At 39.2% G+C, this 22,352-nt stretch overlaps 3 protein-coding genes across 3 annotated transcripts; 2 read left to right on the forward strand and 1 right to left on the reverse strand.

Annotated features, from left to right (window-relative positions):
• Window positions 1–9,266: 9,266 nt before the first annotated feature.
• Window positions 9,267–13,109, forward strand: LOC112165368 (mitogen-activated protein kinase homolog NTF6). Its single transcript, XM_024301857.2, has 6 exons — window positions 9,267–9,781; window positions 10,082–10,211; window positions 10,474–10,611; window positions 11,724–12,056; window positions 12,238–12,421; window positions 12,519–13,109. Exons 1-6 carry the CDS (start codon window positions 9,645–9,647, stop codon window positions 12,692–12,694), a joined length of 1,098 nt encoding a protein of 365 aa, XP_024157625.1. The 5' UTR covers window positions 9,267–9,644; the 3' UTR covers window positions 12,695–13,109.
• Window positions 13,110–15,450: 2,341 nt separating this feature from the next.
• Window positions 15,451–18,517, forward strand: LOC112165365 (uncharacterized protein YKR070W). Its single transcript, XM_024301854.2, has 11 exons — window positions 15,451–15,673; window positions 15,765–15,907; window positions 15,996–16,069; window positions 16,153–16,193; window positions 16,271–16,342; window positions 16,454–16,640; window positions 16,883–16,978; window positions 17,101–17,168; window positions 17,666–17,873; window positions 17,995–18,078; window positions 18,209–18,517. Exons 1-11 carry the CDS (start codon window positions 15,558–15,560, stop codon window positions 18,266–18,268), a joined length of 1,149 nt encoding a protein of 382 aa, XP_024157622.1. The 5' UTR covers window positions 15,451–15,557; the 3' UTR covers window positions 18,269–18,517.
• A 258-nt stretch (window positions 18,518–18,775) lies between these two features.
• LOC112165367 (enoyl-[acyl-carrier-protein] reductase, mitochondrial) lies at window positions 18,776–21,920 on the reverse strand. Its single transcript, XM_024301856.2, has 10 exons — window positions 21,693–21,920; window positions 21,516–21,613; window positions 21,182–21,313; window positions 20,902–21,045; window positions 20,727–20,829; window positions 20,499–20,598; window positions 20,269–20,345; window positions 20,106–20,184; window positions 19,338–19,456; window positions 18,776–19,193 (listed from the first exon to the last, which is right to left on the reverse strand). The coding sequence occupies exons 1-10, from the start codon at window positions 21,872–21,874 to the stop codon at window positions 19,100–19,102; spliced, it is 1,128 nt and encodes a 375-aa protein (XP_024157624.1). The 5' UTR covers window positions 21,875–21,920; the 3' UTR covers window positions 18,776–19,099.
• Window positions 21,921–22,352: the final 432 nt, after the last annotated feature.

Below are 22,352 nucleotides of genomic sequence, written 5' to 3' on the forward strand. Positions count from 1 at the left end.
CAGAGCCTCTATATATATAGAATACACAGCCCAAGTTTCCTTTTCCAAGTCCGCTTTGAAAGCCTCCCCTAGTTGCTTGAGGATTACCCTACTTGGTGCATAATTAAATGATTTTCAAGCCTCAATAATCTTCCAAAAATCTTGATGAATCATTCTAGGACTCTCCTTCATATTTGCAGCAGCAATAACCTCCCAAAAATGCCCTGGAAATCCGTCCAAAGAAGAATTCTGCAAAACCGTCCTGTTTTGACTAGGATTTAATTTCTGACTCTGAAGCTTCCTTCTTGGACAAGGAACGACTTCGACTTGACAGGTTTCTGGATGGTTCTTGACTTCCACGTGCTCTATGACATCATATCATCTAGAATGATCAATAAACTTCTGGAAAAACTCCAAGAAAATCTCCGGAAAAGATCTCCCAAAAAGCTTCGTGAAAAGCTGACAGTTTCTGCCTTATCGGGAAGCATACTTTGACTTTGATTTCCTACTGCCTCGTTGACACTTATGACCAGTTCTTTGGCTGTGGTTGAAGTATAAAATCATTTCTTTAAGGATCGATGGCCCTTTCTGTAAAGATACATCTAGAAGAATGTAAGAATTGCTCCTCAAAACCGTTCCCAGAAAGCTGATTCTGAAACTGCAGTTTCTGCTTTGCAGCAACTGTTTTGCACAATGAATTCCGTGGACTTCCCTTGTAGTTTCTGGCCAAAAGGTTGATCAAAATCAGTCTTCTGCATCATTACTTCATGATCCATGGCTTATTTTCTCCCTTTTAGATCTTATTTCTCTTGAATCACTCCACGAACTACCTAAAAAGAAAACAAAGTTAAAACTGACTTTTTAAAGGAAATAGCTAAGAAAAGTGTAAGGGATTTCACACGTTTTTCGTCGCATTTATGCTCCTATCACTTATGGGGCAAGGCTTCTAACAAAACGCCCTACAATCGACTACGATGAGATATATTCTCTCGTAATGGATGTCATTGCACTCCACTACCCTGTCAGTTTGGTAGTTTTCAAATAACTGATCATACAGCTTACTAATGTGGTCACTATGTATCTCTATGGGCATCTAGATACGGAATATACATGAAGGTTCATGGTGAACTTCATTTACCCAAGTCAAGTGACTCTAGACCACGGAGCGCATTTGCAATAAAATTAAAACGCTCACTAAAGTGACTACTTGATTGGGAAGGGATAAGCCCGCGTGTTTCCATAACAAGTTTCGGATCCTATAGCGGTTCATGTCGGACATGATTTTCGTTAGAAACCCTTACAGAGTTAAGGGAAACTGCTGAACACTTGAAATCCGAGTTTGAGATGAAGGATTTTGGGTGAACACGATTATGTCTCGGTTTGGAACTTGAGCATCGTGTTGATAGATGCTTAGGTATTTTGACAAGGTCAAACCTTCAAGCACCCACATGATCGTCCGTAGTCTTGATCCTGAAAATGATCCTCTTAGTCTGAAGCAGGGGCGGATCTACATAGTAACTGGGGTGGGCTCAAGCTCGTCAGAGATTTTTGGGCCTAAAAAAAAATTAGATGTATACTTTTTTTTTAATTGGGTATTGTCCAGCCCAAGCCCGTCCTAATTCCTAAACCCATTCCCGACTAGCTGACTCCAATTCACTCGACTTCAACTACGTTCCAGTTCGTCTAATCGCCTCTCCTCCAGTCGTCGTCCTCCTCCTCTAAACTCCTACATCTCTGCCATTCTCAGCTTCTCCACTTCTCTAAGAGATCAAGACATCAACATCAAGTCGTATCTACTTCTCTTGATCTCTCTCTTCAATTTGGGGCAATGAATTTAAGGTAAGATTTTGTTTAATTGAATCAATCCAATTTGGGGCAATTTATAGGGTTAAGGATTGATGTGAAATTCATGTTTGTAGGTCAAGTATTGGATTGAAGATTTCATGGATTGAAGAATGAACTCATGAAGGTTGCGGTCAAATTCTCTTGGTCTGGAAATCTGATTCTCCTTGTTTTGCAAATCTGCAATTTATTGTTTAATTGATGTGGGTTTAAATGTTTAATTGATGTGGGTAAGTGGGTTTGAACTTTGATTAATCCATGGAGGTATGAAATGGGAACATATCTGTCACTGAATTGTAATTGATTTGTGTCAAGCGGTTTCATTGATGATTGAACCAACCAATTTGCTGCTTTTTTTAGCTGCACTTGTTTGATATTCCAAATCGGGAAATTATTTGGGACTACCAGCAGTGATTGTTCCAGTATGATCCTATCAGTTATCAATACTTTCTAGTTTCTACTGCAAGCATTTTAGTTTCTAGTTATCACTGAGTTCCCCCCCCCCCCCCCCCGACTAGCTGTAATAATATATATATATATATATATTTTTAAGAAATCCCAGCCCGCCTAAGGTTTCAATCATGGATCCGCCCCTGGTCTGAAGGATGATGACGAAGATGTGCTAGAGGCAGAAGTGTCTTACTTAAGTACAATAGGCGCATTATTGTACTTACCCCAATGCACAAGACCGGACATCTCATATATTCTGAACTTGTTAGCTAGATATAGCTGTGCGCCAACGCGACGCCATTGGATTGGTGTAAAAGATATCCTTCGGTACTTGAGATGTACGATTGATATGGACTTGTTCTATTCCTATAGAGAGACAATGGATTCGGACCCATCACACACCAGGAACACCGCCAACACTGGCCTACGTCCACTATCCCCATCCCAAAACGACATGTGTTTAGGAAGGTTTCGCAGATATTGGGTATCTCTCTGACCCACACAAAGGTCATTCCCAAATTGGTTAAGTGTTCACCATGGGTAAAGACCGTGATATCTTGGAGGTCTACAGAAATAGACCCTATTTGTTATATCTTCAAACAATGCAAAGATTATTGCTTTTCACAAAGTGGTTCGTGAATGTATATGGATTGGATCCATAATACGCATGTTCGAACAATTGTGGTTTGAAATCTACCACAGATGAGCCTACGAGCATATATGATAATGCTACTTGTTTTGAAGAAAATGCTACATCAAAAGCGACCACACCAAGTACAATCATCAATAACAGACTCTCCTCAAGATTAAAGTGAACTAGGTTCAATTTGAGGACAGTGCAGCAGGCTTGCTCACTAAGTCATTGCCTAAATTCCACTTTCGAGAAACATGTTGGTAGCATCGTTTGTGGAAGTTATCCGAACTCCCATGACAGTAGTCATCAGGAGGAGATGCAGACATCAGGGGAAGATGTCTACATATAGTCTCGAAACGTGAATGGTCTGTTATGCTATTTTTCCCCTTCGACCGAGGTTATTTTTGTCCCACAAGGTTTTTGTTACTCGGCAAGGTTTCTAATGAGGCAACGAGAGGAGCACCACATTTGGGCGACACAAGGAGGAGTGTTCAAGTAAATCCAGAATATGTGTCTGGCCCAAACTCGAGGTTACTTGCTCTAGTTGAAATATGGTTTATATTAGAGATATTCTTGGAAAATCTTAGGAGATATTCAATCAATGTACGATTATGTTTCCATGTACAACGCTATCTCTATGCTTGTAATCCTCTATATAAATAGGCCCCTATTATCAATGAAAGTACGGTTCAATTCTCTCCCAATTCAGTTTTCCTTAAACACGTTATCAACACGATTTGACAATGCTCTATTTAACTGAATAGGATGATCCGGGGAGTGAACCACTTCGTGAAGAGCAATAATCTCTGCATTGTTCAAAGATATAGCGACTAGGGTCTATTCTGTAGATCTCCAAGATATCACGGTCTTTACCCATGGTGAACCAGTTTGGGAATGACCTTTGTATAGGTCAGAGAGATACCCAATATCAGCAAAACCTTCCAAAACACATGTTGTTTTGGGATGGAGATAGTGGACGCAGGCCAGTGTTGGCGGCGTTCCTGGTGTGTGATGGGTCCGAATCCATCGTCTCTCTGTAGGGATAGAACAAACCCATATTAATCGTACATCTCAAGTACTGAAAGATATCTTTTTCCACCAATCCAATGGCGTCGCGTTGGCGCACAGCTATACCTAGCTAACAAGTTCACAACATATGAGATGTCCGGTCTTATGCATTGGGGTAAGTACAATAATGCGCCTATTGTACTTAAGTAAGGCACTTCTGCCTCTAGCACATCTTCGTCATCATCTTTCGGACGAAGAGGATCCTTTTCAGGATCAAGACTACAGACTATCATGGGGGTGCTTGAAGGCTTGACCTTGTCAAAATGTCTAAGCATCTATCAACACGGTGCTTAGTATCCAAAACCGAGGCATAATCATGTTCTCCCAGAATCCTCTATCTCAAACTCGGATTTCAAGTGTTCAGTGGTTTTCCTTAACCCTTTAAGGGCTTCCAATGAAGATCATATCCAACATGAACCGTGATAGAATCCGGAACTTATTATGGAAACTCGCGGGCATAGTGAGCGTTTCAACCTTATTGCAAACGCGCTCCGTGGTCTAGAGCCACTTGACTTGGATAAATAAAGTTCACCATGAACCTTCATGTACGTTCCGTATCTAGATCCCTATAGAGATACGTAGTAACCACATTTGTAAGCTGCATGTTCAGACAAGACTACCAAACTGACAGGGTAGTGGAGTGAAATGACATCCATTATGAAGGAATATGTCTCATCGTAGTCGATTCCAGGGCATTTTGTAAGAAGCCTCGCGCCATAAGGCGAGATTGTCATCTCTTTTTCTCATCACGCTTTCTAACGAAGACCCATTAGTCAACAGGTTTTATGTTAGGAGATGTTGGCATTACTAGCTCAAAAACCTTCCTCTTTGTTAGAGAATCCAACTTAACCTGGATTGCATCTTTCCATTTAGACCTAATTTCTCTATGTTGGCATTCATTCATCTACGGAGCGTGGTTCGATGTCATCAGACTCAACAAACTCATGCATGATTACATCATCAATTATGATGGAGTTTCTATCCCACGTCTCATGTACACTAGTGTACTTTTCATAGAGCTCTATATTCTCAGGAATAGGTTTTGACATTGAGGCGTCCCGAACAATAACCATAATCATGAAGATTCTCATTAGACGGATTTTGAATGTCGATGTTACAAGGATTAGGTTGTGCCGAAGTATCATTCGAACCCACGGGCCTCCCATGCATCTTAGCTGGGGCCATAGCCTATAACGCCAGAGTGCCACTTTCTTTGACTTTGGCTCCATGCCTACCTCCGTGTAGGGTGGTGCTACGTCCTCTTGTAGGGACATCCTTCCTTGCAGGCATATTTGTAGCAGATGTGTGATCTCATCACTTTAACAGGGATCGAGATGAGACATAGTGGGGACAGGCCACGACAATTCCTGTCGTTCATGCTAAACATCTGTGTTCTTATCTCCCTCTAACGACTGGAAGACTATCTCATCAAAGTGACATCCGCAAATCTAGCGGTAAGGAGATCGCCTAGCAAGGGCATTAAGTGGCGGACAATTGTTGGAATCTAAAATCCAACGTAGTTGGCCATTCGTCTGTAAGGACCTATCATAGTGCGCTGTGGCGGCGCAATTGGCACATAAATGGCTCACTCAAATGTGCGTAAGTACAAAATACTTGTACCCAGTCACTAGCTGTAACGTAGAGATACATTGAGTGGCAGCAGGTCGTAGACGAATTAGCATAGCTGCATGAGATATTGCATCACCCCAAGCGGATATAAGGAGGTTTGTGAGCATTGCCAATATCCTGACGACCATCGTAGTCGTTTCCGCCAAACCATTTGGGTGTATACATGGGAATATGTTGTCCAACATCAGTCCCATTGCAATAACCATCGAAAGTCTTCGATGTAAACTCTCTAGCATTGTCAAGTCTAATTGACTGAATAGGATGATCCGGGGAGTGAGCCCATTGTAACATGCTGAAAAATAGAGCACTGATAACGTGCTCTACACTCCTAGCACATATCATATGACAACAGGCTCACTCCCTGGATCATCCTATTCAGTCAAATCTAATTTGACAATGCTAGAGAGTTTACATCGAAGACTTTCGATGGTTATTGCAATGGGACTGATGTTGGACATCATATCCTCATGTACACACCCAAATGGTCTCGCGGAAACAACTACGATGGTATTCCGGATATTGGTAATGAGCACCAATCTCCTTATATCCGCTTGGGGAGATGCAATATCGCATGCATCTATGCTAATTAGTCTACGACCCACCTCCACTCAATCTACCTATGTGTTACAGCTAGTGATTGGGTACCATCTCGTACTTACGCAAATTTGTGTGTGTCATTTATGTGTCAATTGCGCCGCCACAGCACAATATGATTGGTCCTTATAGATGAATAGGTAACAATGTTGGATTTGAGACTCCAACAATCGTCCGCCACTTAATGCCCTTGCAAGGCGATCTCCTTACCGCTAGATTTACCGATTGTCACTTTGATGAGACAGTCTTCCCTTCGTTAGGGGGAGAACACGAATGATGTTCAGCAAGAACGATAGGAATTGTCGTAGTCTATCCTCACTATGTCTCATCTTGATCCCTGTTAAGTGACGAGATCACACATCTGCTGCAAATATGCCTGCAAGGAAGGATGTCCTTACGAGAGGACGTAGCGCCACCCTACACGGAGGTAGGCATGGCGCCAATGCCAAAGAGAGTGACTCTCTGGAATTATAGGTCATGGCCCCAGCTAGGATGCGTGGGAGTCATGTGAGTTTGAAGGATACTTTGGCACATTCCAATCCTTTGATCATCAAGACTCAAAATCTGGCTTATAAGAATCTTGTGGATTATGGTTATCGTTGGAAGATGCCTCAACGTCAAAACCTATTCCTGAGAATATAGAGCTCTTTGAAAATTATACTAGTGTACATGAGACGTGGGATAGAAACTCTATCATAATTGATGATGTAATTGCGCATTTCGTTACGCATGAGTTTGTTGAGTCTGATGATATCAAATCACGCTCCGTTGATGAATGAATGTCAACGTAGAGAAATTTGGTATAAATGGAAAGATGCAATCTAGGTTAAGTTGGATTTTCTAACGAAGAGGAAGGTTTTTGAGCCAGTGATACCAACATCTCCTAACATAAAACCTATTTACTAATGAATCTTTGTTAGAAAGCGTGATGAGAAAAAGAGATGGCAATCTCGCCTTATGGCACAAGGGTTCTCACAAAACGCTCTGGAATCTACTACGATGAGACATATTCTCCCGTAATGGATGTCACTGCACTGCACTACCCTGTCAGTTTGGTAGTTTCCGAATAACTGAACATGCAACTTCCAAATATGGTCACTACGTATCTATATGGGGATATAGATATGGAATATACATGAAGGTTCATGGTGAACTTCATATACCCAAGTCAAGTGGCTCTAAACCACAGAGCGTGTTTTACAAAGAGGTTGAAACGCTCACTAAGGTGACTACTTGATTGGGAAGGGATATGACCAAGCGTTTTCATAACAAGTTTCAAGTCTTATCGCGGTTCATGTTGGACATGATCTTCATTGGAAGCCCTTAAAGAGTTAAGGAAAACCGTTGAATACTTGAAATCCAATTTTGAGATGAACAATTTTGGGAGAACACGATTATGTCTCAGTTTGGAACTTAAGCATCATGTTGATAGATGCTTAGGAATTTTGACAAGGTCAAACCTTCAAGCACCCCCATGATTGTCCATAGTCTTGATCCTGAAAATGATCATCTTCGTCTGAAGGATGATGACGAAGATGTGCTAGAGGCAGAAGTGCCTTACTTGAGTATAATAGGTGCATTATTGTACTTAGCTCCATGCACAAGACCGAACATCTCATTTGCCATGAACTTGTTAGATAGATATAGCTTTGCGCCAACGCGACGTCATTGGATTGGTGTAAAAGATATCTTTCGGTACTTGAGATGTACGATTGATATAGGCTTGTTCTATCCCTACAGATAGATGATTGATTCGGACCCATCACACACCAGGAACGCCGCCAACACTGGCCTGCGACCACTATCCCCATCCCAAAACGACATGTGTTTTGGAAGGTTTTGCTGATATTGAGTATCTCTCTAACCCACACAAAGGTCATTCCCAAACTAGTTAAGTGTTCACCATGGGTAAAGACTGTGATATCTTGGAGGTCTACAGAATAGATCCTAGTCGCTATATCTTGGAACAATACAGAGATTATTGCTCTACACTAAGTGGTTCATGCATGTATATGGTTTAGATCCATAGTTACGCATGTTCGAACAATTGTGGTTTGAAATCTACCACAGATGAGCCTACGAGCGTCTAGGATAATGCTGCTTGTTTTGAACAAATGAAGTAAGGCTACATCGAAAGCGACAACACCAAGCATAATCTACAACAACAGACTCTCCTCAAGATCAAAGTGAACTAGGTTCAATCTGAGGACAGTGTGGCAGGCTTGCTCACTAAGTCCTTGCCTAAATTTCACTTTCGAAAAACATGTTGGTAGCATTGTTTACTGAAGTTATCCGAACTCCCATGACTGTTGTCATCAAGGGGAGATGCAGACATTAGGGGGATGTGTCTACATGTATGGTCTCGAAACGTGAAGGGTGTGTTGTGCTCTTTTTTCCCCTTCGACCGAGGTTGTTTTTGTTTCACTGGGTTTTATATTACTCGACAAGGTTTTTAATGAGGCAACGAGAAGAGCACCACGTTTGGGCGACACAAGGAGGAGTGTTCAAGTAAATCCAGAATATGTGTCTGGCCCAAACTCTAGGTTACTTGACCTAGTTGTAATAGAGTTATGAATTAGAGATATTCATAGATATCTGATTAATTGTACGATTATCTTTCCTTGTACAACTTTGATTCTATGTCTTGTAATACTCTATATAAAGAGATCCCTATTATCAATGAAAACACAACTCAATTCTCTCCCAATTCAGTTTTCCTTAAACAAAACGCTCTCTATAGTTTTGAGCAAAGAAAACGAACTTAATCTTTAGGCAAACCTGCAAGTATTACAGTCTTGTTACCACTTCCCAAGGATGGTGCTCGTGCACCCTGCGAGTGGTGGCGAGTTAGATTCTTGCAGAATCCTTGAATCCGTTCAGATATTGGCGGTTCTTGAGCTAGGGCTTGCTTATGTGGTAGCGACCGGAGGCTTCATGATTGAGCTAGGGTTCAGCTGCCTACCCATTTGGGCTTGATTGGGCCTTACATCTCCTTGATAGATTTTGGGCCTGTTATTGATACCATAAATATTGGGCCGTCAAAGCATTTCTTTCAACACACTGAAACAGCAGGTGCTGCAAAAACTGAAACTGGAATATCCTCGGTTCTTTTGTCTTCCTTTTCCGTTGAGAAAACAGAGAGAGAGAGAGAGATTGACTAGTCATTACTTGGCACACTTAATTCGGCCTTTTCCCTCATTCAAATTTCAAAGTTGAAACTTCAAACGGAAACAAAAAGAAGCCAAAAAGCTAAGCAAAGCAGCACTACTGGTGTGGCTGTCAATCAGGCTGTGGTGCCAAATGGCCCCCCTATAACCTTTCCCTCACGGCTTTCAGGCGGTCATTGCTTCACTTTTTCCATTCATACCCTTATCTCAGAGAGACCAAGAAAGTTTCAAGCTTTATAAGCTTTGGCCTTTTCTCATTCTTGTTTCTGATTCATATAGAGATGGAGAATGAGATGGCTGAAGCTAAACAGCCTTCTGGGTATGTTCAGTACAATCTTCTGGGTAATCTTTTTCAGGTCTCTGCCAAGTATGTCCCTCCTATCAGCCCAGTTGGCCGCGGCGCGTACGGGATTGTTTGGTAAATTTATCTTCTCTTTCTTTCTCTGTGTATTGTGTTTTTGTGTTCAAGAAATTGTGGACTTTTCTGGGTCAGAAATGGTATGTCAAATGAGAGTTAGGGAAGTCGTTTCTATAACAGTGGCATGCATAAACGAGAGTTCTTGGTGATTCACTAATGTTCAAACTGTTCAGAGCTGATACAAGTATTGCTCGTCACTGGTTTGATGAAAATTGAGAGATTTGTTGGTGAATATGTGTTTGTGTATGTGGTGATTGTTACTCGGTTTGAGTAGAGGTGGTTGATATTTTCTTATGGCAGCTGTGCAACAAACTCTGAGACAAAAGAAGAGGTTGCAATTAAGAAGATTGGGAATGCATTTGACAATAGGATCGATGCCAAGAGAACGCTCCGAGAGATAAAGCTCCTTAGCCATATGGATCATGACAATGTAAAGTCTAAACCTTTTGCTTTCATCCACATATCTGATGTTACTTCCTTTGCTAAAGTTGGAAATATCCAGTTATGGCATTTTACTATTTGATTCTTTACAGACCTGCTGTATGCTTTACTTTTGAAGTGTCCAGTTTATGTTATTCATCACATGACTAAAAGAAATTTATTTAACGGTGTATTGTTAAGGATATTTGCACTTGCCCCATAACTTTTTTGCTTTGAATAACTAATGATATCATTTTTTTTTTTTTGGGCAGATTGTCAAAATTAAGGACATCATAAGGCCACCAGATAAGGAGAATTTCAATGACGTTTACATTGTATATGAATTGATGGACACTGACCTAAATCAGATAATAAACTCCAGCCAGCCTTTGACAGATGATCACTGTCAGGTAAGTACAGCGTCTTATATTGTGCAAGTTGTTTAGAAGGGTGTCATGATTAATCACATAATGTCAAGGCAAAGCTTTGGTTTTATGAGGCTGATGTATTTTCATTACTCAAAAACAGCTACTTGCAATAGTGATCCCTCTTGCTTGAATATGATTGGTATTCTTTATATTTACAATCAAAGAGATTATATGTTTATTGAATGAGAGGAACCAATCTAGCTGGTAGGGCACTCTGTGGGGTTAATCGGAAACTGATATGTGATATGGTTTATTTAAGATCACCATATGTCCATATGACCATGATGTGTATGACGTATATGAAATCCTCATTGCTCAAAACCACTCCTCACCTCATGCATCAACATGATCACTGTTGCTTTCATACAATTGATAGTGATCCCTCTTGCTTGAATATGATTGGTATTCTTTATATTACAATCATAGAGATTATATGTTTATTGAATGAGAGGAACCAATCTAGCTGGTAGGGCACTCTGTGGGGTTAATAGGAAACTGATATGTGATATGGTTTATTTAAGATCACCATATGTCCTTATGACCATGATGTGTATGACGTAGATGAAATCCTCATTGCTCAAAGCCACTCCTCGCCTCATGCATCAACATGATCACTGTTGCTTGAAGACAATTGATATTGTTTATTTTTTAATCAGGAGACTTTTCTGTTTATATTATTGAGAGAAATCAATCTAGCTTGTAGGCTCTGTTGCTTAATATGACATTTATATGTGATGTGTATTTTGGTCCACCACAGGGCCATGATGTATGCCAGTTATGATCTTGTCTAATGCATGAAACCATTCAATGAATAGTTGCTTTGTTATCATCTATGTAAATTTATACACAAATATAGCCTCATATGCAGGCAGAACAAATATCTAATGTGTTCTAATTCCTTCGGTTAATTGGTAATCAAAATTTTCTTGCTTCCATCTAGTTCTTTCTCTTGTGATTCTACGAAGACTGCTAGTCATGTTGCCGCAGTAGCATATGTGGTCAAGTTGTAGTATGAAATATATAACCATGTAAACTTTGATGAGATCAAAGCTTAGATCACTTAAAGTTTAAGTAACATATAATGTTTTTTGCAGTACTTTCTGTATCAATTGCTGCGGGGATTGAAGTACATACACTCTGCGCATGTTTTGCACCGTGATCTGAAACCAAGCAATCTGCTTCTCAATGCAAATTGTGACCTTAAGATTTGTGACTTTGGGCTTGCAAGAACTACATCTGAGACAGATTTCATGACAGAATATGTTGTCACTCGTTGGTATCGAGCCCCAGAATTACTACTCAACTGTTCCGAATACACTGCGGCTATTGATATTTGGTCAGTAGGATGTATTTTCATGGAGATTCTGATGAGGGAACCACTGTTCCCTGGTAAAGACTATGTACAGCAGTTGGGTCTCATAACTGAGGTATTCATTCTCTTTGTGGTTTTCTAGCAATTGTTCAATTTGGTAGATGTGATGTAGCATATTGAGAGCATTGTTATACGTTGTTGTTTAGAAGAAATGTCAGAACACTTTACAAAACTCAAAAGGTTAAGCTCTTATTCTTATCATATTGATAAGCAAGTTCTTCATTTTTCAATAACAGCTACTAGGTTCACCGGAAGATTCAAATCTTGGCTTTCTAAGAAGTGAAAATGCTAAGAAGTATGTTAAGCAGCTCCCACATGTCCCAAAGAAACCCTTTGCTCAGAAGTTCCCAAATGTCTCACCAGTGGCAATTGATCTTGCGGAAAAAATGCTAGTTTTTGATCCAAGCAAACGTATAACTGGTGAGTCTCTTAACCATTTAGTAATGTTTGGTCTTCCATTTTCTCATTCTTTTGCAAGGTACTAAGTATGTTTTTCTCATGTGCTATGTATGGACAGTTGAGGAAGCATTGAATCATCCATATTTATCAAGTCTTCATGCGATCAACGAGGAGCCCATTTGCCCGTCTCCTTTCGTCTTTGATTTTGAGCAGGCATCCCTGGATGAAGAAGACATAAAGGAGCTCGTATGGAGGGAGTCTCTGCACTTCAACCCAGATAATATGCAGGAATAGTTTTTGTTGATCTGTAGTTGTTTTCTGTTGTTTCTTTGATCATTATCACCAGCATCATGTTTGTGTAATGCCTTTAGTAAATGTATCATAAATGAGGAGATTCTGATTACGCAGATCGGGAATGAATAGGGAGATCGGTTCTCCCTCATGTTGAGAAGATGAAAGGGCAGTTCAACAAGAAGATTGGTATTCTGCAACTTCTGGCTTCATTCATTTCAGTCGGATAATGAGAATGTTAACAGTTGAGGGTTGGTGTTGTGCATATTGGAGAAGGCTTTGTTCTCATTTGCTTTTAAAAGAAAAAGAAAAAAAATATATATATATATATAGTTTTCTTTTATGTGTATTGTATAATATTGTAAGATTCATGTATTATCAAAATCAAATAAAAACAGATGCCATCCTTCAATTTCAATCTGCCTCTGATTTAGAATCAATTCAATTTTCTGAAATTAAAGCTCCCGAAAAGTCGGAGCCAAATCGAAGCCTAAACCTAGGTTTTGTGGGCAGTGCGGCTGCGCTTCTTGGCTTCGTTCTGCAGCAGGGTGCTCTGGTGTCATTCTTCTAGACGTGGGAGGATCGGACTTTGATCTCTGGCGAGATGGGGGTGACTTGACCTGAATCGAGTCTGGGGTTAATTTCTTTCGATTTGTGCTTGAGCTTGACGCAGTGGTTGGCATCAGGTTTGCGGTTTCCTGCTCTGATCTTATGTCGTTTGATCGTTTTTGGTTGCACATGGGCTTTGGGATCGAGGACACGGCATCAGAGGCGTGCGATTGTTTGTCTCAGCGACAATGTATTGATCGGGTTGTGCAGGGCGGGGGGTGTGCGGGGCTGAAGGTTCCAACTAGGCCAATTTGGGTGGCGGGGATGTAGGGTTTGGGCAGTGAGCTTTGGTCCCTTGCCTTGTGAACGGGGCCCAGGTTGGTCCAGTTCCCCTAGCTTTTCTCTCTCACTTGAATTGGGTATGGTTTGAGCTTTTGGGAGGTAGCATGTCCTGCTCTTAGTCCTCCATTTGTTCCTAGCATGTTGCTATGGTTGTGTTGACTGTTGCGACGTACACCAAGAGGTCTTAGGCGTCAAGATGATCAAGACAGTGGTTCCATGGTTAGGCAGTGTAGGGTTATGGAGTTTTTAAATTCTGTATTTTGTTTTCTACAATTCCTTTAGGATTTTAGTTTTTTAGAGTTCCTTTTCGGATTTTAGTCGTATTTACTTGAGCATTGATGTGTAATATGAGGGGTCTTCAAACCTCTCATGCTTGACCAGTTGACTGAGTGAGGTCGTATGATTTTATATCAATAGATCAATCTTCCGTTGCCCTCATTTGTATCAAGTTATCCTTAGTATGCAAGTTGTTCTTGCTGTTTACTACATAAAATGCATGAAAAAACTCTTTCTCGCATAATTACGCGACTGGATTAGCTAGTTTACTTTCGGTATGGTGATCAAACAACTAACATGTTCATCACGTCCAATGTATGTAATACTTTGACAGTGACTTAGGAGGTGTATTCAATTCAGATTTTAAAAGATTTTGTTTGAGTTTATATAATCTATGGATTTACTTAATCCACGGATTGTTTAAATTCTATATGGACTCTGATTGATTCTAATGGATTGATTTACTGGTATTTGTTTAGATTTTATAAGTCTTTATGATATTTTTGGTAGGTTAATTTTTTTTTTCTTCTTCTTCTTTAAAAGCAAATGGTTGTATGGATCCAACTATAATGCTATATCAGTAACAAAATATTATGCAATCTACCATTCTTTATGTTGTGTATATTGTATAATGATATATGAATAATAAGAGAAAACTAATCAACCAAAATGTTATACAAAACATAAAGTAGTAAATTAATGACATAATTAATTTATTTCATATCTAATTTACAAAAGAAACATTGTGTATATGTAACAGCCTATTCTGATTTTAGATGAATATATCTATATATATCGGCACCTGGCTTTGGGTTTGATTAAAAAAAAGAAACATGTGTGTATGTATCATCTTAACAATACCATTGTAAGTAAGCTTAATTAGCTCGAAGGATTAAGGCTTCTAGATCTATAGTGATAAAAATAAAAAATTATTAGATGAGAGCAGAGTCAGAGGAGGATAGTGGGAAGATAGGTCTAAGACAAAATGGATGAGTGTCACCTATTGAGAGCTGTTTTTTTTTTTTTTTTTTTTTGTGAAGAGCTTCTTCATTTTTTAAGTGAGAAAGAATCCATCAAAATCTCTTGGGAAGTGGTTGGATTGTTTTTGAATTTTGATATGTATAAAATCCTCCAAAATCCAACATTTAATGAAATCTTTAAAAATCCGTATACTTTTGAATATCTACAGATTTGAATGGATAATTTTAAATCTTAATTGAATACATCAAGATTTTAAAAGATTGTTTAAAATCCCAATTGAATACCCATAGACTTTTAAAATACAAAAAAATCTTGTAGACTCTTAAATCAATACACCCCCTTAATGAAGTTACGTAAATATATGAATATCTATTTTTAAAAAAATGTAAAGATCTCGAGCATCATAAATTTACGTGTGTATATATATATATATATATATATATTAAGAGAGTAAAATTCACACTTCCTATTTTACAATTCACACTTCATGTTTTCATTTTAAATAAAAAGAATTTCAATTAAAAAAATGAAAGAAATAGTATGGACTTCACTCCATGTATATTATGGTAATTTTCATGGGCCTCCAAGTTACCGACAAGTGTTTTCCTAAGCTTCGCCCGCCGGTGAACCAAAACGATTTCATTGTTTTCCCAGAGTTTCATATATTCTCGGAGAGCAGCGAGGTGACTCCCCTAAAAAAACGAAAAAAACAAAAGCAATGAGCCTCAGAATCGTGAGAAAGGCTTCACAAACCCAAAACCCGAAGCAACTCTCCTCCATTTTCTTCTCCAAAATCACACGCTCCCTCTCGCGGCTCTCCTCTCAATCCAAACCGTACGTCGACTAACACCACTTCATCGAGTTCAGTCGACAGCTTTTGGGTTTCTGATGTTTGATTGGGTTCTACTCTTGGTTCATTTTGCAGTTCTTCTTCGTTTGGCATTGCTTTCGACATCGACGGCGTCGTTTCCCGTAGCGATGTTCCCATCGGAGGCTCCCCTCAGGCCTTCAGAAGACTATACGACGATTCTGGTCATCTCAGGATTCCGTACGTGTTCCTGACCAATGGTGAGCTTGTTGATAAGCGTGAATAATCATGGGTTCTGTGTGGCATGATGATCCAAGTTAACGGGTTTTGTTTTCTGGGTTTGAACAGGAGGTGGGTTTCCCGAGTCCAAAAGAGCACGCGAGTTAAGTGAGCTTTTGGGTGTCAAGGTTTCACCTGCACAGGTATATTCTTAACATTATCAAACATCTTCAAATTTTTATTTCTTTAATATTTTCATCATGTTATGTTTGTTAATGTACTGCAGGTTTTGCAGGCTCATACACCTTTTAAGCAATTAGTGAGCAAGTAAGGTTATGTGTTCTAGTCTATCTTTGTCGCGTTATATTTGTCTATTTAAGATTTACAGTTTGTGCTCTTAACAGATTTGAGAATGAGCTTATTGTTGCCGTGGGAAAAGGAGAACCTGCTGCTGTCATGTCCCATTACGGGTTTAGGTAAGTTCGAGTCCAGTACTTCTGGATAGTTTGATTTTTCGCTTGTTGAATGTTTTTTACTAATGCGAATGAACCGTGTGGTTTTCTTGCTTTCTTTATTTTCTCCCTCAGAAATGTGGTTTCAATTGATGACTATGCCGCGTGCTTTGAAAACATTGATCCATTAGCACCACATAAGAGGTGGACAATGAAGCAGGTTGGTAATCCGAATAGCGCTATCAGAGACCTTGTTCGCACAGAAAGAGTTCAGGCGGCGTTTGTACTTAGTGATTCTGTCGATTGGAGCAGGGACATTCAGGTAATCTGGATTCTTGACAACCTTGCACTTCATTCCATGAAGATTTGGCAAGTCAATGCATCATGGTTTCTTAATTAGATATTATCCAAATACTACAATTTGGTTTCTATATACTTTAAACAATCCAGAGCCAGCAATCTATGTTCCTGCTTACATGTTCTGTTAGACTTTCTCGAATCTAGTGTTAGCCACATGATGGAACCTTCAGAATTTATCAACTGACTAATCATGGATGATACCAGGTTCTGTGTGACATTTTAAGAACCGGTGGTCTTCCTGGTCAGGAAATTGGACATCAACCACAACTGTACTTTGCACATGATGACCTTGCATACCAGGTTGGTTCCTCCTCCCTGTAATAAGCTAATTGTACTGTTAGGTCCAGTATCAATTCTTGATTTTTTATGAAAGATTTTAATAGCAAACTAATAATGTACTGACAAGGTGCCACTAAAGGTAGGCTGCTTTTCCTTCTGAGCGTTTTGGACTGGGAGCTTTCAGAATTGCACTGGAATCCATCTTTAACAGGTAAGGCTACAAATATAAAAGAAGTAGATGTCGATGTTTTCCTTTCTATCATTCCATTCGAGCTGAGATATGATCTCCCAAGTCCCAACCTTTCTAGACCCTTATGAATGAGCCAAACTCAAATAATTACAATTGCAACAACATAAATTGTAGCAGATATGATCATAAATTTGTATTATGTCACTGGTTGATTCTTGAGTTGAGTTTATTTTAAAACAATTTTGGGTGATGATTAGATTTCACCCAAGCTATTATATGAAAGTAAAACATTAGGTGGGATCAAAACTAATATGGAAAGAAATTATGTGAAAAGATCCAAGAAGAAATAGATATATTAAGAAATACAGCAGCATATAACAGACAAGAGTGGAAGATGATAACATCATTGTGATTGACCTCATATGACTTGGAAAAAGGCTAGGATACAGAAGATGATTAGTTTCATGAGATAATTTATCATTTATGCAGATGCTAAAGCCACTAGTTTGACTATGCAGAATCCACCCTCATGCTCTGGAGTATACAACTTTTGGGAAGCCAAATTCATTTGTATTCAAGAATGCAGAACTTGTCCTTAAGCAACTTGTGTCGTCTGTTCATGACAATGCTCAAGTTGCGAATCACGAAATTGCTGGCAGTCATCACTTCAAAACACTGTATATGGTAGGAGATAATCCCTTAGTTGACATCAAGGGTGCACGACAGGTAGACCCTCTCTTGGACAGTTGAGCCTGAAATATGGATTAGGTTTTTACATGAGTAATATGTACTCTATTTCAATCTGCATCACAGGATGATGCAATAATAAGTTAAACTTTCATTTCAGGCTGGCCATCCCTGGTTTTCCATTCTGACAAGGACTGGAGTTTTCAAGGGAAAGGAAAATCATGACGAGTTTCCAGCTGACCTGGTATGTATACTGTATAAAATTCTGCAACTGAAACAAAATGTAGCATCTTTCCCCTCTTTCCCAGTTGAAGGGAGGATTTATGAATTCAGATAACGATGATATAAATGTACACCTCATGATGCTTGTGCAGGTTGTTGATACTGTCGAAGAAGCTGTGGACTATGTTTTGAAAAAGGAGTCGATCTCTTAGATTCCACACTTATATTTCTCCCCCTAGGTTTTGATATTTTTTGGCAGATTTTTCTTTCGTTGCAATAATATCTCATGAGAACATCCAAACACTAGAATTCTTTTGCTGCAATTTTTTTTAAAATTGTGGAAGTTAGGTTCTTGATTTGGGATCAATTCATGGTCTCACTCATGTTCATATATATTATTGGAACCAAATTGTATTCCATACATGTTTGGATAAAACGAAAATTTTGATTTAGGTACTGCATGCTTTATTATGCCTCCAAGGTTCGAACTTGTTCATTATTAATAGTTTCCTCCAATACTCCTTGATCAAGGGTTACACGTCAGTTTTCTGTTCAAGTCAGAAAAAAATGGCCTTGCACTTTCCATTTTACTATACAATTGGTCATATACTAGAGATTTTTATTTTTGCCCCACACCTCGTTCAATATGCAAATCATATATTGAGAGCTTGTGGAATTGATCTGGGATGCTTGTTAATGAAATGATTTGCATTGCCTAGTAGTGCATGACAGCAATTTCAACTTTAACATTTCACAGTGCCTCAGTTGAAAACTCCTGAGATTTGGATGACAAATGGGGGTTTTCCTTGTAGGGAGTCCACTGTTCAAACTGTAGTCATGGAGAACGTGATTGCTTCCCAGATGCCATGGTATAGCTCATAAGCAGAGCATCATTCTCTAATTCACAGAACCTCAAAGAGATAATATAATTACATCTTCTGATGGGAAAATTGAACATGTAACATGCTAACACAACACAAGGGACTTTAAAGATTATTGCAAACAATGAAGGACAAACAAAAGCCTTTGGTCCCGCTCAAGGCTCAGAATTTGATTACTTGCTTCGGTTGGCTCCCTTGTTTCCCGAGTGCTTTGTCTAGTGCAGTGTGGAAACTGTCGAAAGGAACCAGCTCCATCCTATAAATAAATAAAGGAGGACATTTCATGTTAAACTTAAAACAGTCTTTAATTGATACGCATAAACCTAGCAATTTATAGTTGACAAGGAAATGACAAAAGAAAAGGAAGCCAATTGTATCGTGAATGAAAGAGAGAACTTACTCATATTTTAATTTCCCTTCCCGTGCTAGGTCAAGGAGGTGATCGATCAGAACTCTACACTCTGCTGCCTTCTCTGTACTCATCCAACTCTGCAACCAGAATCCCCTCAAGGAAAGATCCTGCAAATACAGATATTATCAAAGTAACACAGCTCAGAAACTTATAACACTGAGCAATTATTTCTCCACTGACAGAAATCGTTGCGCACTATAGTAAGATACTTTAACATGGATTAAATCCTAAGGCTCACCAGCCACAATGACAATTTACAACACACCATACTCCAATATTACCGTTATCTTCCCTTCTTGCTGCCACCAGATGAAGTGATTGCCTAAACTAGGTTTTATAATGCCTAAAAGTTTTTTGTGACTACAATTTCGACTCACAGTTTGAAATTCTAACAACCTCATAGGTTCCTAGAACAGTCAAGAAGACATAATCATAAGATGCCAATCCAAACCATACACAGATCATATAATCCATAAACTTTTGATATCATCCTACTTTTAATCAGTATCAACCATATGGTATCATCAATCCTATTTCATGATTACCGCATCTATACTAATGTCTAATATAACATACATGTATTCCATTACCATTTTTATATGAGCTTCCATACACCTCAACCCACCAACACTAACTCAAAGATTTCTGGCAGAAACTTAAAAATATCAGTTTGCTGATTCTGAAGTGCAACATACTTTCCCCTCAAAATAAAAAACACAGAAGTCAAAATGAAAGAGGGAAAAAAGCAGGAATCACCTTAAAAATGAAATATGAAGTTGATACAGTAATTGGTTTCTTAGACATGCCACCATAAGTCACCATAGTGCCGCCACGCCTGGAAACAAGCATTCATTACATCTCCAGAAGTTATTCAATTTTCAGACCACTAAAGAAAAGGTTCAGACCACTAAAAGATTACCCCAAAAATCTAAGAACCAAAGAAGCAGCATTGCCGCCGACGCAGTTAAATCCCAATGCAGGTTCAGGTATGCCAGCCTGCCATGTAAGATGGAGATAGAAAAGATTGGTCAAACAACTCAGAACATGAAGAAATCAAACTGTTATATATAAACTAATTATAAGATCCAGAATTTCCATAAGATCCTGGAGAAAATTCAACTATAGGCAGTATAGATATTAGCATAATACCAGAAGACCCTTGACATCCTTGACTTGCAGTTCGCTCTCAGTAAAAACTTCATCAGCACCAAGTTTTTTAAGCTTTTCCTTGACTTCATCTGACCCAGCCCTGTAGAAAGCAGACAATGGAAAACTAAAGTAAGACTTTTCCCGAACTTTTCCTTTTGTCTTTGAACTTTCAAAACACTGTAAGACGAACAACATACTACAGAAGCTGACAAGTCTCGCAGTTAGCACCTGTCTCTTATAATATTAACGCTGTGAATGCCACGATTCTTTGCAAGCTGAATAATGCACTGCCCCACGATGCTGGTGGCTCCATTTTGAACAACAGCATCTCCTATTGGCACTCAATTAGTCAGTGGAAAGAAAGTAAAAGAAAGGCGCAGAGAAATGAGAGAGGTTGCAGTACCTGACTTCAAAGTGGTGAAGTCTTCAAGCATTCTTAGAGCAGTCAATGGATTTACAGTAATGGTAGCAGCATATTCCAATGGTGAATCTTTATTAATCTTGTACCATACACTCTGATCTTTCACAACATAAGTTTGCCACATCCCTAAGCACAAGATTAACCAGAATACTACTCGATAAGGTGACAAAAAGCATGCAATAAATATTCGGACGAAATTTCTTCTCCGACCAAGATATTCAACAAAATGTGATCTGGAACACACAAAATGAATGTACAGTACCGGAAGAAGGTGGAGATGGGATGACCAAATCTCCAGGCGATAGTCCTTTAACCGCAGAGCCGACAGAGTGTACCTCTCCCACACCTTCATATCCTCCAACCGCTGGCACTTGTGGCCTCACAGGGTATACCCCTTTCATAGTTCAATTCAAAAACCCCGCAACTAGTAAGCAACAAATGGTAAATTCAAAAAAAGCATCCTCCAAATGTGGTGTAAAAATTTTTGCAGCAACATTTTCACTTTTCTTTAACAAAAATTTACCTCCAATTTTTCTGAACGATCAGACAACAATACCAAAACTTAAAAGAGAGAGAAAAGAAGAATAAAAAATTACCTTCAATCCTGTTAATATCAGAAGGGTTTATAGGAGAAGCCAGCATTCTGACACAGACATCGTTCTCTTTCACTTCAACCGGCGGTAAATTTATCACTCTTCCAAGAACAACAACCACTAGTTCAGAAATTTAAAAATTCAAAAATAGGAAAGTGAGAGAATTTGTGAGAGAAAGACCTGGTAACGCTATCGGGAGGGCCGTGTTGCTCGTAGACCACCGCCTTAGACGGCGGAGACAAGGCGGTGGAGAAGGCCCGGAGGCTTAGGGTTCGGGGTCTAGGGTTTAAGGTGTCGTGGAGTGTGAAATTGAAGAGTGGTTTCAGAGCTCTGAGAGCCGGTGATCGAACCGACGACGCCATTTTTTTCAAAAGCTTTTCTTTTATGTGCTCCCAACTCTCAAACAGCTAACCTCCTATTATTCTTATTCAGTAGCAGTTTACAACATACCGGAATTGCCCCCAATTTTTCGAACCCATGCTCATTTGCTATCTGATTTTACATTTTTGATAAATTGCACCCTAATTATTTTAGATTTATCTTATGTTGTCAACTTATCAACATTTCCTTTGTAATCTTCTCGGGGTTACATACTTGTGTTTTTCGAATTGCATACAATAGCATAGAACCTTTTTTATTATAGACTTTACATCATGATAGATAAAGCCGTAGAAGTGGCAAATTATTATGAAGGGTTGAAGGAGGGTGGTAATGGAAGTAACATTTTCTTAGCAATTCAATCCAAATTTTTATTAAACTCAACAACTCAAATGCTAGGCATGTTCATATTGTAATTCGAGGTTTAGGCACCATGTCCCGCCTATGTATTTTGCGGTTTCA

This window comes from Rosa chinensis, chromosome 5 (genome assembly GCF_002994745.2).
Source record: "Rosa chinensis cultivar Old Blush chromosome 5, RchiOBHm-V2, whole genome shotgun sequence".
NCBI classification, from domain to species: domain Eukaryota; kingdom Viridiplantae; phylum Streptophyta; class Magnoliopsida; order Rosales; family Rosaceae; genus Rosa; species Rosa chinensis.